Genomic DNA, 14815 nt, shown 5'->3' with positions numbered 1-14815 from the left:
ACATATACCTGGGGAAGACTACCATTTTCCAATGTACCAAGCAAGAACCTTCAGTTTAGCAATCCTAATCTGCATTTTCCGGGCACAAAAACAAGACAGCCATTTTTAACAAGTACAGTTTTTTCTTCTAAAGTTTTTCCAGTGACTTAGCAACTCTGGAAGATCAAGCTGGTAACAGACTGCTACTCAGACTGCACTAGTGCCACTTACAGGGTTCAGAAGAATACCAAATCAAATTTCATTACCAAAAGTCATCCATGGAATTTAACATTTATTCTTATGCTAAAATCAAAGCCTCATGCTAAATCCACTGACCTAGCTTCATTTGGCAAAGGAAGACCAGCCAGTCACATCAGCAACTCCCTGTCTCCTTTCCTCTCCTTCTCCTCCTCCATCAGTCTCCCTTTACAGTCTCCCTCTTTGGGACAAGTCCAGATAGTAAGGCTGGAGGCAGTGAGGCGGGGGGGGGGGGGGGGGGGGGGGGGGGGGGGGGGGAAGCTTGTTCGGCTACAGATAGATGAAAGGGCCTTGTGCTCAGTTCCGTCTTCGCTTTAAGAAGCACCATTAGTGCAGCATCTTCCCAGCTTTGTATGGGCCCTTCAGACCCATCAATTGCTCAGCCAAGGACTGCTGTCGTAATGAGGTTAACCACACCGATGGAGCTGCTCAAGGAGCTGCGAGGCTTAGTGGAAAGTTCAATGGCCTGAGAGTCAGGAGATCAGTTTGACCTTGGCCAAGTCACTTCATTCATTCATTCAATTGTATTTATTGAACACTTACTGTTTTAATCTCTCTGTCTCTAAGTTTCTCCATCTATAAAAATCCAGCTAATGCCAATGGATGCCCACCTAGCCTTGCTGCCCCACCAAAACACCAGGGACAGAGTCCCTAGTGCTCTATGTCGGTGAGGCTGCCACAATTTGGAATTGATCAATCAACTGTCTTTATTGAGTGCTCACTGTGTTTAGAGTACTGTACTAAGTGCTTGGAAAAGTACAACGTACCAGAGTTGGTAGACACGCTGCCTGCCTACAAGGAGTTTACAGCCCAGAAGGGGAGATGGATATTAAAATAAATTACGGACATGGACATAAATGCTGCAGGGCTGAGGGTAGGGTGAATCAAGAGTACAAATCCAAGTGCAAGGGTGACACGGAGGAGAGAGGGAGAAGGGGAAAGGAGGGCTTAGTTGGGGAAGGCCTCTTAGAGGAGATATGATTTTAATAAGGCTTTGAAGGTGGGAAAAGTGATGGTCTATTGGATGTGAAGGGGGAGGGAGTTGCAGGCCAGAGGCAAGGTGAGGGGCTGCCGGTGAGACAGAAAAGATTGAGGGCTCGGTGACTAGGTTGATGTTAGAGGAGTGAAGTGAGGCTGCTGGGCTGCAGTAGGAAATCAGCGAGGTGCCATGGGAGGGAGTAAGATAACTGACTGATTTAAAGCCATTGGTAAGGAGTTTTTGCTTGATGTGAAGGTAGAGGCTTTTGAAGAGTTCTTGGAAGCTAAGGCTGGGTCAGGAGCCCCTGGGAGGGTGAGGGTTCCTCCCTCCCAGAACTGGGTCTAGCTATTTGGGGGAACACTTATCTTGGATGATTGATTTGGGCTTTAATTGCTGATCTGTATGCACTTCACTGTCATTGTTCTATGTATCTATTTACCTCCATTTAGATTATGCCTTAACCATTTACTTGGTAATTACCCCAGCACTGGTACTTCCACATAGCAAGCACTAAATCAATACCATTCCTATTACTACTGCTGATTCCCAAACCTACACAAGATCACTGATCTTGCCCCTTACCACCGGAGTAGAGACCTGCAGCCCAGGAGAGAAGCTGCCCGGCCCCAACACCACTGGTGCTTCCCAACAACCTCTGCTCCAGCCCAGGGTGGGTGAAGAGACACTCACAGCAATGATGTCTTCTCTACCTTCAGGACACTAGGAGGCTGTGGCCACTATGTACAGTTACACTTTGAGCTGTGAGGAGCCTGAAATTCTGCTCCTTGGCTTCTCTTACTGCTCTCACTGCGCTCTGCCCAAAGTACCCTAACTCTCGCTGCTCTCATTGTACTTATTGTTGTGCTTTTGTGTTTATATTGTTTCACCTTCCCGGATTTGTCTGTTACTGATATCCTTCTCACCTTTCCCTTATTCTTAGATTGTAGTCCCCTTGTGGGCCAGGGACCATATCCAATCCATAGTTTATTTTTCCCCCCTGCTCCCTTATTCTCTAACTACTATTAAGATCAAAATTAAACTCGCATCTTTCATCTTTCATTTCCAAAAAGGGGTGCTCTGCACATAGTAAGCGCTCAATAAATACGATTGATGATGATGATGAAAGTACCTTACTCTACCATCTGCCACCTAAGAACTGTTAATAGAGAAAAGTCTAAACCTAATAAACACATTTGAAAAGCATGTCAGAGAACAGTAAATCTAACATGTTTCTCCTGCAGCCTCCAAAGGTTAATTTATATGTCTGATCCATCTAATGACACGCCCCTTTGTTCTAAAGTTGAATCTATGTAATTTCCTGGCATTTCTTGGTGATACATACACAAAACTAGCATGTTGCCTTGATGGGCAGCAGAACTCCTCAGTTTGCATCATCAGTCCATATTCTGCAGCTTCCTGACCAAAGAAAAGGCCAGCATCCTGATCTGTCCGCCAGGCTCCTTGTGCTCAAATGGGCAATTAGGGCAATTCCTCTCCGATACCCCCAGGGGTGGCGGTACACAGAGGTTGACAGATGGGGTAGCCTCCTCCCCCTCCACTTCTTCCACAGGAGGGAATTTAACCTTCCATTCATATGGCTGCAATTTGGTGTCCATCAAACCCCTCAGGAGGTTGGCTCCAGAGGTTTAAAGCAATTGTTAAAAGACACAGGGAAGGCGAGTTTCCATTTTTCTTTCATGTCTCCCCTCTCCTCAATAACTTGCGACACTTGCCCATCCACTTCCACAGAAACTCTTTATCATGGGTTCTAAATCAATCAATCAATCAATCATATTTATTGAGCGCTTACTGTGTGCAGAGCACTGTACTAAGCGCTTGGGAAGTACAAGTTGGCAACATATAGAGACAGTCCCTACCCAACAGTGGGCTCACAGTCTAGAAGGGGGAGACAGAGAACAAAACCAAACATACTAACAAAATAAAATAAATAGAATAGATATGTGCAAGTAAAATAAATAAATAGAGTAATAAATATGTACAAACGTATTTATTTAAATCTATCTAAATCTGTCATATCTAAAGCATTTAAATCAGCAATTCCCCTCCCACCCGACCTCACTTATCTCCTACTACAACTCAGCCTGCACACTTCGCTCTTCTATTGCCAACCTACCCACTATGCCTCGATTTTAGACTGTGAGCCCTTTTAGACTGTGAGCCCACTGTTGGGTAGGGACTGTCTCTATGTGTTGCCAATTTGTACTTCCCAAGCGCTTAGTACAGTGCTCTGCACATAGTAAGCGCTCAATAAATACGATTGATTGATTGATTGATTTTACCCATCTTGCCATCGACCCCTTGCCCACATCCTTCCTCTGGCCTGGAACTCCCTCCCCTTTCATATCCAACAAACCCCACTCTCCCCGCCTTCAAATCACAACCCCGCTGAGAGGCCTTTCCTGATTAAGCCCTCCTTTCCCCTATTTGCCCTCCCTTCTACATCCCCTGAGCACTTGGATCCGCACCCTTAGGCACCGGATAGTCACTCTACGCCCTGCAACACCTAGTGGCAAGCGCACAGGCTTGGGAGTCTGAGGACGTGGGTTCTAATCCCAGCTCTGCTGCTTGTCTGCTGTGTGGCTTTGGGCAAGTCACTTAGCTTCTCTGTGCTTCAGCTACCTCATCTGTAAAATGGGGATTAAGACTGTGAGCCCCACGGGGGACAACCTTATTCCGTTGCATCTACCCCAGGGTTAACAGTGCTTGGCACATAGTAGGCACTTAAATACCATAATTATTATTATTATCATTACATATCCTTGGGCTCCCCCATTTCCCCCTTCTGTAATTGATTTTAGTGTCTGTCTCCCCTCTACACCACAAGCTCCTTGTGGGCAGGGATGGTGTCTACCAATTCTACTGTTCTGTACTCTCCCAGAAGCTTAGTACAGTGCTCTGCATCAACTGACTGAGTCTCTAGTTACACTATTTCTATTCCTTCAATTGTTGGAGTTTAGATTAACACTTTCCTTTCAGGTACTCAGCTTAATTGGTTAATGATGAGATATAGAACAAGCTTTAATATACTAACCCATTGAAAAACGATGACTAACACTGCCGTCATACACCCAACAAAGTTTCCTTTCATCACAGTCCCATTATCCCTACTAAAGCATTCCTTCTGTGTTGCATCAACTCAAAATTCAAAATTCAAGACAATGGCCAAGGGGCAGTGCTCAAAAATCACCAGTCAATGGGATTGAAAAGTGAATTCCTGATAGGAGACTGGGGAGCCTTACAGACTGAAAGGAGATTGGGGAGGCTGATGAAACTGACTGGAAAGAAATCGGGGTACCTGTCAAGAATGGAGGGGTCCTGCAAAGGCCATGGAGGGCAAAAATTCACCATTGGCTGTATACGAGTCGGTAGAGCACCTGGCTTTTTTAGACAACCATGACCCTGGAATACATCAACTGAAGTTTGTTTCTACTTTCGAGTGCCCCATTTTGAAGTGCGTGGCGAACTGGAGAGGGCCCCACATCAAGAAACTTAAATAAATCAAGGTTTGGAAAACAGGGACTAGGCAGAAATACTATTCATGTTGTTGAGGGTTACAGAAAGTGAGATTATTTAGTTTAGAAACAAAAGACTGAAAGGTGACAGCCATCAAATGGATCATCATCATCAATTGTATTTATTGAGCGCTTACTATGTGCAGAGCACTGTACTAAGCGCTTGGGAAGTAAAAATTGGCACCATAATGGATGAACATACATTCTCCATTCAATACATGAACATACAAATGGATGAACATACATTCTCCATTTCCATGAGGGACCAAACTCTAAAGGATAGAAAGAGAGGAAATTAAATTGTAGCAAGACAGATTTAAGTTGAGCAGAATACTTTCTGACGGTAAGGACGACTGGGAAAAAGGTTCCAAAGCAAGTTGTGAATCTGGCATTCCTAAATTTAGGAATAACATCTCCATGTGCTTGAAGAGTCAGACATAGCTTTCCCAGGAAGTAAGGGGTTAGAGTGGATGACTGGCTGAAGTTTCCTCTGGCCATTTAACAAGCAAGAGAAGGGAATGCACTCTGAGTTCATCAAGTCCGTTGGAGCTGTCGACCAGAGGAAAGCAATGAAATGACTCAAGTAGGGAAATTCGAGAAACAACTAAAGGAAATGAAGTTCTGTTTGCTGGCGATAAGAAGGTAGAAGCCTAGGGTAATTATTTTTAAGTTTAAGAAAGGATGAATTTTGCAAGCAAGATGGAGAGCAGCTGTTCCCCATTTTTAGAGAGGCTAGGATGAAGCAGAAGAAACCTTACATACATTACAGCAGGAATCATACACAGAGAAAAATTTTAGGAAGAGTTGCTTAGTGATGGTATTCTCTGGAATATTTAATCAAAGATGATGGTGGAATTCTCTTTTCTGGAAAACTCTTAAAAGACAATATAAGGCTACCTCTCAGAAACAGTTTGGGTGAAATCCTTCTTGAAGTAGATGGCTGAGATGGCCTCTTATGGGATCCTTACCCAATAATTCTCACTGTCAGCTGATTCTACATTTAGCTGGCTAATTCTAAAATCTAAATGACTTCCAATCTTCATGTTTCAAATTCCACTGGCCAGCAAATAAATTAATAAGGCTAAGGGGAGAGGGAATGAGGATAGTCAAATCACTGCATTTTTTTGCATACACATGGGACTGTACTGTAATCCCTTTGTGGACGGGGATCGTGTCTACCAACTCTGCTGCATTGTACTTTCCCAAGTAGTGCTTAGTACAGTGCTCTGTACACACTAAGGGCTCAATAAACATCACTGATTGATTGACTGATGTAAATGCACACTAAAGAGGAACTGGCCAATACTGGAGATTCTGTAGTCACAGAGACTGAGGCCTGAGACGCACCAGTCAGTATTCCCTACCCTCCTTTCAGCAGCCAAAAGAGGACGATGAGACCATGGAACCATGTGGAGTGTTAAGGGGGGATCAGTCTCATGGTGCCATGATTGTCCCTCATTCACCAAGGCCTCTAGAGGCGTAATAATAAAAAATGTGATCACAAAGATGATGAGGAGGAGATGGAAGAGAAAGAAGAGGGTGATGCAGAAAAATAAAAAAGGAATGAGGGAAGGAGAATGATGAAGATTGAAGGGGAGGAAGAGGAAAAGGAGTAAGAGATGAGAAGAAGAGGTGGTAGCGAAGTAGGAAGGTTATAATGAATGAACCCCTGAGGTCTCTTCTGGCCCTATTACAAGGAGGAGTGGAGCATACTCTCTGTGTTCATTTAATCTGTTAGAGAATATGTCTACTGTTGGGGTAAGGAAGAGGAGGAGGAGCAGGAATAGAAAACGGAAAAGAGGAAAAGAAAGAGGAGGTGGAGAAAGATGGAAAAGAGGAGGAGAAAGATGAGGAGGAAGAGGAGGGAAAGAAAGGGAAAAGAAGCTGAGGGAGAAACACAGTGCTTGTCTCATAGTAAGTGCTTAAATACACTAAACATTACTGCAGTTAGCATCAAGAAAGACTTCTTGTTTATGATCAGATCTGTTTTATACAAATTACAGAAGAATGTGAAGGGCAAAGAGGATCACCACATTCTTCCTTCTTCTTCTCACATGCACAAGATTGGCCCCCTTACTTCAACTCTGTAAGCCTCTGACAACTGGTGCCTACTTGTAGACATGTGTCTACAAATGATACCACCATTGCAGACAACTTTACAGTCATCAACAACCAACCCTGAGGATTAAGCTTGCCAGTCTGGTAACCATGGGTCCAAAACTAGAGAGGAGAGAGTGAGAAAGAAAAGAGGAACAGGAGAGGAACAAATAGCTCTAGTTATCACTTACTGGTGAGTCAAACTGGGCTGCTAATCAACCCACACCTAAATTCTGCATTTTCCTAACAATGAACAGTAAAAGACAAGGTGCTGTATAGCTACAAGAGAGGTCATGAAGAAAGGCTGAAGTTACCACAAACCCAGTTCTTGGCAGACAAATCAAAGAATATGGATCCTTCAAAAACACTTTGAAAAATGCCTTCCACCTTTAAACGTATCCTGCTACCAGCTAAGGACACAAAAAGCTTATTTAATAAGAGTGATCCAACTGCCAGCCTTGTGCTGCTCAAGTCCTGGGCTCCACAACCACGACATCATCAGAGCACTATGAGCACTGTCCAAGCCCAGGGCTTCTCTCGGCCTCTTGCTGCCAGTGGTTTCTCTACTTTGTCCCAGGTTCGGCAACATTCGAACTGCAGGGTTCCGACTGCCATCGATACACCCCACAAAACTGTATTTGTTTGCAGGGCGGCTTGCACTGATGATTGACTGGGGGGAAGCAATCACTCAATCAGTAGTATTCATTGAACACGGTCTGTGTGCAGAGTTCTGTACTTTGCGCTTGGGAGAGTCCAATCAGAGTTGGTAGACCTGTTCCCTGCCCACAACGTGCTTACAGTCTACAGTCTAGGGAAGATCTAGGCAGAGCAGCATCACCTACTGGAAAGAGCACAGGCCTGAGAATCAGAGGACATGGGTTCTAATCCTACCTCCACCAGCTGCCTGCTGAGTGACCTTGGGAAAATCACTTAACTTCACTATGCCTCACCTCCTCATCTACAAAACGAAAAATACATCAATACCTAGTCTCCCACACACTTAGACCGTGGGTCAGGCACTGTGACCAACCTGATTATCTTGTACCTACCCCAGCACTTAGTAGACTGCTTGGCACATAGTAAGCCCATAACAGATAGCACAATTACTATTATAGTTATTATTATACATCAGGTGAACCAAATGGCATTGGAAGACCAAAAGAAATAGCAAAAACAACTCTCTCCCCACCCCCAGAGACTCCTCATCCAAACACCCCAGCAAAATAAAGAACAACCTTCAAACACCCACAGTATGAAGTGAAATGTCAGTCCCACAACAGTCTCTTCGGTCACACCCGCACTCACAGGTAAATGCCACCACGAGGGCTACATCTTTTAATCAGGAAGGGCAAGTCTACACAGAGGCGAATCTAGGGAGGTGTGCATGTACCGACAGAGGAAGATATATGTCCATACACACAAACACGCACCCACAAAGAGAGAGTACTGGACTATGAGGCTGGCACAGGCCTGTTGGGAATTCCCAGGACAGTCCTGATGGTCCCCAAACCTTCTAACGACGTACAAAGTAAGCTCCTAACCACAGGCCCCGGCATGGAACACTGTCTGTCTACTATGAGGAAAACAGCTGTGGCTCTATTCTTATATTTATCATTCTTTCCAATCAAAAACAAGAAAACAGGAGAAACCCCAAGCAGCTCACTGGCAGCCCTCGGATTCTTTGGTAACTTCCCAATAATGCTTCCCAAGCCAGGCCCCACCCTAAATGTGCGAATGCCAGTCAGAACTCCCATGCAAACATAGGTTTTCCTCTTGCTAGCTGAATGTTCCATATACATGGCATCTTGGACCTTTGTCTAAACACAGTGTTTCCAGTAACTGACCTTCTACTAATTCCTCTGGAAATACCTATTTCAAAGATTAAAACATCATACCCTTAGCAGTCTTAGAACAACTCAGAAATGTCTCTCTCTACCTCATTTACCCCAAAGCAGTCAACTCTCAATTATCTCCAAATGGATTATCCCCTCAGAGCGTGATCTGTGGCAGATGTATGCATGTACAGCCATCCTATGGATTAAAGGGATTTAGAGCCCCTGTTGGCACTGAGCAACTTATCAGACAGACAGGGTGCTTGCAAGAATCCTGTGGTTCCCCAAAGCTCAAGGGGGCCCAACATGGCCCAAACCTGGTCTTCCAGGTCCAGTCTGGGCTCTTTCAAAACAAGACGGTTTCTATCCCACGTTACTTCTCAATTCCATGAACACAGAAAATTGAGAGTTGGTTGTATTAGGTGCCATGGATGCACGCGATCGCTCCGTCCCTCTGGCGGGGGAGGGAAGAGGAGGGACGGAGGGAGGAATTCTTACCCAGGTTTCCATGCTCAACTGTCAGCACCACCTCATCCATCACCACAGCCCGAAAGTCCAGCTCCTCTTCACAGCACTTGGCCTTCAGTGCCCGCAGGATCTCTTGCTGGGGGTAGTCTTCCTTGATGCGGCGATCTGTCAAGAACCACAGCCTGGCAGCAACTGAGCTGCACATCTTGATCCGGTCTTGCTCCTGCAGGCTTGTTTCTTCTTCAAAGAGCACTAGATGGTGGAGGACACACACACACACACACACACAGAGTAAGTCATCTACTCATCAGTGATTTAGTTTTCCTCTTTCAACTTCTCCTGCCCTCTCCTTGGCAACTCTGAAGGAGGAGTGGTGTAGGAAGCCCTGGGCTATTAGTTCATTTAGACAGAGAGTTCAGTCAGCAACTGATGAGTTTCTGCTGCAATGAATCTCGCCCCTCACTCCATTTCAGTCTCAGCAACTAGGCTGTGGACTGAAGGCTAGATCCTGTCCACCTTCTTGGACATCATCTCTCCTTAAAGAGATGATGATATTTATAGGAACTCACCACTTAACTTGGGCCAAGCACGGTGCTAAATGGTAGAGTGGACACCAGATAATTACAGCTCGAACACACTCCCTGTTGCACACAAGGCTCAGATTCTAAGGGGGAGGGAGACTAGGTATTTAATCCCAGTGTTATAGATGAGGGAACTGAGGCACAAAGAGGTTAAGTGACTTACCCAAGGTCACAAAGCAGGTCATTGGCCTAGCCGGGGCTAGAATCCAAGGCTCCTGACTCACAGGTCCCTTGTGCACACTGCCTTTGCTTCCCAAAGATTCCAATACCCACATTCCCACCGGCATCACACAAATTATCGCTATAGTAAGGAGACTCCTTGCGCTGAGCTTTTTCGGGTCAAAACGATGTTTTAAAAAGATAAAGACAATGCCTTGATATGAAATCTGAAAAGGCTATCACAAAAGCCACATCGAAAAAAGAAGATGGTAGAGCTGGTTGGAGGGATCAAAAGGACCAAGCTTGCGGCACTTCAGCTTAACATTCCTTCCAAACTCATTTGAAAAAGACAGGAAGAATTACAGCATCTACCCCACTCTATATTTTACTCATGGAGGTTAAAAATAAAGTGAAAAAAGGGGCTGGCTTTTACTTTCACGGCACTTCTATCGCCAAGTCATCTACAACTCTTCTCTGCTTCACCCGTAGCAGCCAGTCGAGGACTTAAATCCTGCTATTGTTACTGTGGATATTTCTTAAATGCTAACCCTAATTTCTTCCTGTCCCTTACCACCACCACGACGGAACAATACCATTTTCTAGGGAACTCTTTCCTCTGCGGAGCAAAGGGATTGCGGGCAGCCTTACCAATGAGACAACTGCTTGTCTCAAACCTCCCAATGCCAGAGGGTATTAGTGATGTCTAATGACCTCAGACCTCCTCCTTAAACAGCAAGAATCTGCTTCAGTCGTCAGCGTATATTCTCCCATAATGACCAACACCACTGAGGGGGGGAAAAAAATCCTAGGAGGATCTGAACAGATTTATCCCAGTTGTACCAGTGTCTGACAAGCTGATCTTCAGGGGAGAGTTCAATGAATGTGTAGGAAAAAGTGCTGAAATCATCACTGGACAATTCAGGACTGGTGAGTTAAACAATAATTATTACCATTCTTCTCATTATTTCTGGCCCCTGTCAAGTGATGGGGGATGATGTAAGAGGTCGAATACTGAAGAAATGTCACGGTATTTCTACCTGCCACCACCTGCACCATCTCCAAGAAGAAAGCGGGAGGGCTGCCTGCAGAAAGCCAAAACGTTCCCACTGACTCCAAGACAGACAAGATGGTACCCACAAGGCTCCTGGGCCAGCAGCTGAAAAGCACTGTCACCACATGCGCTCCCAGAATGGTGATGCGGTTTGGGACCCTATCAGTGCACAGTTATTATTATTATTGTATTTGTTAAGTACTTACTATGCGTCGAGCACTGTTCTAAGTGCTGGGGTAGATGTGAGCCCACTGTTGGGTAGGGACTGTCTCTATATGTTGCCAACTTGTACTTCCCAAGCGCTTAGTACAGTGCTCTGCACACAGTAAGCGCTCAATAAATACGATTGATGTTGATGATACAAAGTAATCAGCTTGGACACGGTCCCTGTCCCACATGGGACTCCTCTTCCAGGAGGCCTTCCCAGACTGAGCCCCCTCCTTCCTCTCCCCCCTCCATCCCCCCCCGCCTTACCTCCTTCCCTTCCCCACAGCACCTGTATATATGTAAATATGTTTGTACATATTTATTACTCTATTGATTTACTTTACTTGTACATATTCTATTTATTTTATTCTGTTAATGTGTTTTGTTTTGCTCTCTGTCTCCCCCTTCTAGACTGTGAGCCCACTGTTGGGCAGGGACTGTCTCTATATGTTGCCAATTTGTACTTCCCAAGCGCTTAGTACAGTGCTCTGCACACAGTAAGTGCTCAATAAATATGATTGATGATTCTAAAATTACTAAGGCGAGCTGCGTCAGGATTATGAAGACCTCACCTACTCCTTTCCCAACATCACTAAAGCAGGGCGTAAGCAGGGCTGTGTCTTTGACCCAGCCCTGTCAGCCATTTTTAGGCAGCCATTCTCGAAGACTCACCAAGGAATCTGGAAGCTGGGGTCAGGAGATGTTTCCAATCCTCTGAGAAACTCAATCCACTCAACAGGAGGGGTAAATCATTCCCTCTTGCTTCTGCCTCTCTCCTTTTCCAAACAGTCTACACCCTGCAGCCTGGATCATCTTCCACCTCACCAATGGTTTTGTCACTTGCCATCTCAAAACACTAGTGGCTTCCAAATGCTCTCATCAAATCAGGTCTTGCAGGCTCAGTCTGGGGGGCAGGACGAGGCCTGGTTGAGAGAGAGGAACTACCATCCAGAAAAAGGCTTTCACCCCACCCTTAGTCCCAGAGCACTTATGTACATATATGTAATTTACTTATATTAATGTCTGTCTCCCCATCAAGACTGTAAGCTCATTGTGGGAAGGTAACATGTCTACCAACTCTGTTGTACTGTAGTCCCCCAAGTGCTTAGTTCAGTGCTCGCGCACAGTAAGTGTTCAATAAATAGAACTGATTGATTGATGTTTCCCTCCCCTGTTAGAATGTAAGCTCCTTGTGGAAAGGGGACCTGTCACTTCATTATTCAGTATATCCCAAGTGCTTAGTTCAGTGCATTGCACTAGATGGGTGCTCTGTAAATGCTGTTACTCTTATCATTACTATGATTGATCAAGATAGAGTCCCTGGAGGTCAAGGAACCTGGCCCAAGTCCTACTTCTGGCCCTGCTTCAAATGTCAAAATCAGGCAGGCTCTTTTCTCTCCTGCTTCAGATTCCCCATCACCCCATCTGATGACGGCAGCAGCTCTGTCCCCTCTCCCTACTGAAAGGGTGAACCTTTCCTGCCTTTCAAGCACCCAAGGGGTAATCCTGATGTAATGTTCTTGCTTCTGTACAAATGACTGCAATCAGTCACTAGGAGCAGGACGTTGGGTGAGTCAAGCCTCCCTAGTTAAACCCTGGGTGCCCGCTGTCAGTCATTTCAAAGCATTTTTGAAAAATGATAGTTATACGTGGCCTCCCTGAGAATGAGAACGCGAACGCATCCTGGTTTCAGCAGGCAGAGACTCAAAAGAAGCCGGAGATTCACCCAAACCAGAGATCAAAATTCAAATACATGATTTGAGAAAATGCCAATTCACCCCATAACTGATGCCTTCATGCAGGTTCTGGGCTCTGAACCCTCAGGCTCAACTGTTGTTCTCATTGGGACTCTCCACGATTCCTTCCTCTTCCCAGCTGAAAACAGCAGTCCCAACGGGCAAATCACTAAACCGTTGTCTCTCAGCCACGCAGAATTACAAGGGCAGAAGAGAAGCAGCGTGGCTCAGTGGAAAGAACAAGGGCTTTGGAGTCAGAGGTCATGGGTTCAAATCCCAGCTCCGCCACTTGTCAGCTGTGTGACTTTGGGCAAGTCACTTCACTTCTCTGGGCCTCAGTTCCCTCATCTGTCAAACAGGGATTAAGACTCTGAGCCCCCCGTGGGACAACCTGATCACCTTATAACCTCCCCAGCGCTTAGAACAGTGCTTTGCAAATAGTAAGCGCTTAATAAATGCCATTACTATTATTATTATTATTTGTCTCTCGCTGTTATCACAGCCTCCCAATTTGAAGTGCACAGGAGACTCATTACATTAGTTCAGCATTCCACAGAAGAAACGAACACCACCCCTCTCCAATGGCACAGTTGAGCTGGTTCAGAAAAACAAGGTTCACACAACAAATATGCAAAATGGGATGTATTTCACCAGTCCGACCCCTGAAGAGATCCTTCAAAAAGCAATTCTAATAGTGAAAATGCCCTTCTCAACCAGCTCCACAAAGATCCAGTTTTTGACTACGGATTTGACAGGGCCCCTCCCAACTCACGTCCTGGGGAAATCCCCACCCCTACTCCCCCCCCTCACCTCTCCATCACCGCTGAGCAAAATACCAAGACAATGCTGGGTGTGTGTCAAACATTTCCCCTCAGCACTGTCTAAAGAAGAACCAAGTCACAACTAGAGGATCTGAGGTGGGGGCAGGAGGAGAGGCATGCAGAGGGGGGAAAGGGTGGGAACGTAAAGGAAAATGACCTTTAAACTACTGAAATATGAATTTAAGTGTTGAAAGAAATCTTCACACTAAACCCAACTATCTCAGAACCTGTTCAGATCAATTGAGCAAGTACAACAAAAACAGACCAACAACAACAAATAACAAAGGCCAATAAAGAAAATTGGAAAAAAAAACCCCACCTCATAGTCTTAGTCGCAAGTCTTAAAAGAAAGGGTTGGGGGGAGAAAAGAGGAAGCAGAGAGGAGAGAACCACTTTGGAAGCAACAGGTATGACTGAACCATCACCCATATGTGATGATGATGATAGTATTTATTAAGTGCTTACTGTTTGCCAAGCATGCTGGACCATAAGATCAATGGAACACTAAGCCTGACTCTCCAGTCTCCACTTTTAGCTGTGATATTACAGAGTAACTCGACATTTTGTTCCATGTAATGAGCTCCCAAGTTGCCTTTTTATTTTCCACAATAAGGAGGAAGGCTAGATTAGAATTTGTAAAACACTGGGACAGGAATGATAGATTTTAATTCAAAATGAATTGAGCATTGGGATGACCCCACTCCGGAGCAAATGCTGCTGTGCCACCCCCTCCTCAAGGCTGATGCGGAGGAGGAGGAGAAGGAGGAGGAGAGGGATGATGATGGAATCTCCCAGTGAGAAGGACAGATGGGCCCCAATCCTAAACCATTACAGTGTGCAGCACTCGTGCTGGCCAAATTTAGATGATAAAAATTCATGGGAAATTAGCAGCTGAAAACAACAATAAAAGATAGCAACACATACACACACACACAAAAAAAAAAAAATCCACCCCACCCCCCGCTCAAAATGAGACAAAAAAGGACACAGCAGTCCCACTCTCTCTCATGTGGAGGTGTTTTCTGTAAAAACAGATCTCCTGCAACAGTTTTACTCTGCTCCTCTGCCCACTTTCCCCAAAGACAAGCCTATCAAACACATGATAAGCCCTTTG

General features: G+C 45.2%; 1 protein-coding gene across 4 annotated transcripts in view; it reads right to left on the bottom strand.

Annotated features, from left to right (window-relative positions):
- The window catches only part of RIMKLB (ribosomal modification protein rimK like family member B), a 46510-nt gene that overhangs the window by 25637 nt on the left and 6058 nt on the right, over positions 1 to 14815 (bottom strand). For 3 of the 4 annotated variants that reach the window (XM_038767882.1, XM_038767881.1, XM_038767880.1), the window contains one exon: positions 9177 to 9398. In XM_038767882.1, the coding sequence (XP_038623810.1) occupies positions 9177 to 9351 (175 nt within the window). In that variant the 5' untranslated portion in view covers positions 9352 to 9398. Of the gene's footprint in view, positions 1 to 9176; positions 9399 to 11816; positions 12053 to 14815 lie in introns of those variants that run through there. The other variant, XM_038767883.1, reaches the window with a different exon arrangement.

Source organism: Tachyglossus aculeatus, chromosome 27, assembly GCF_015852505.1.
Source record: "Tachyglossus aculeatus isolate mTacAcu1 chromosome 27, mTacAcu1.pri, whole genome shotgun sequence".
In the NCBI taxonomy this organism is placed as follows: domain Eukaryota; kingdom Metazoa; phylum Chordata; class Mammalia; order Monotremata; family Tachyglossidae; genus Tachyglossus; species Tachyglossus aculeatus.
Note: the sequence above shows the minus strand (reverse complement) of the source record. Positions and strands in the feature narration are given on the sequence as shown.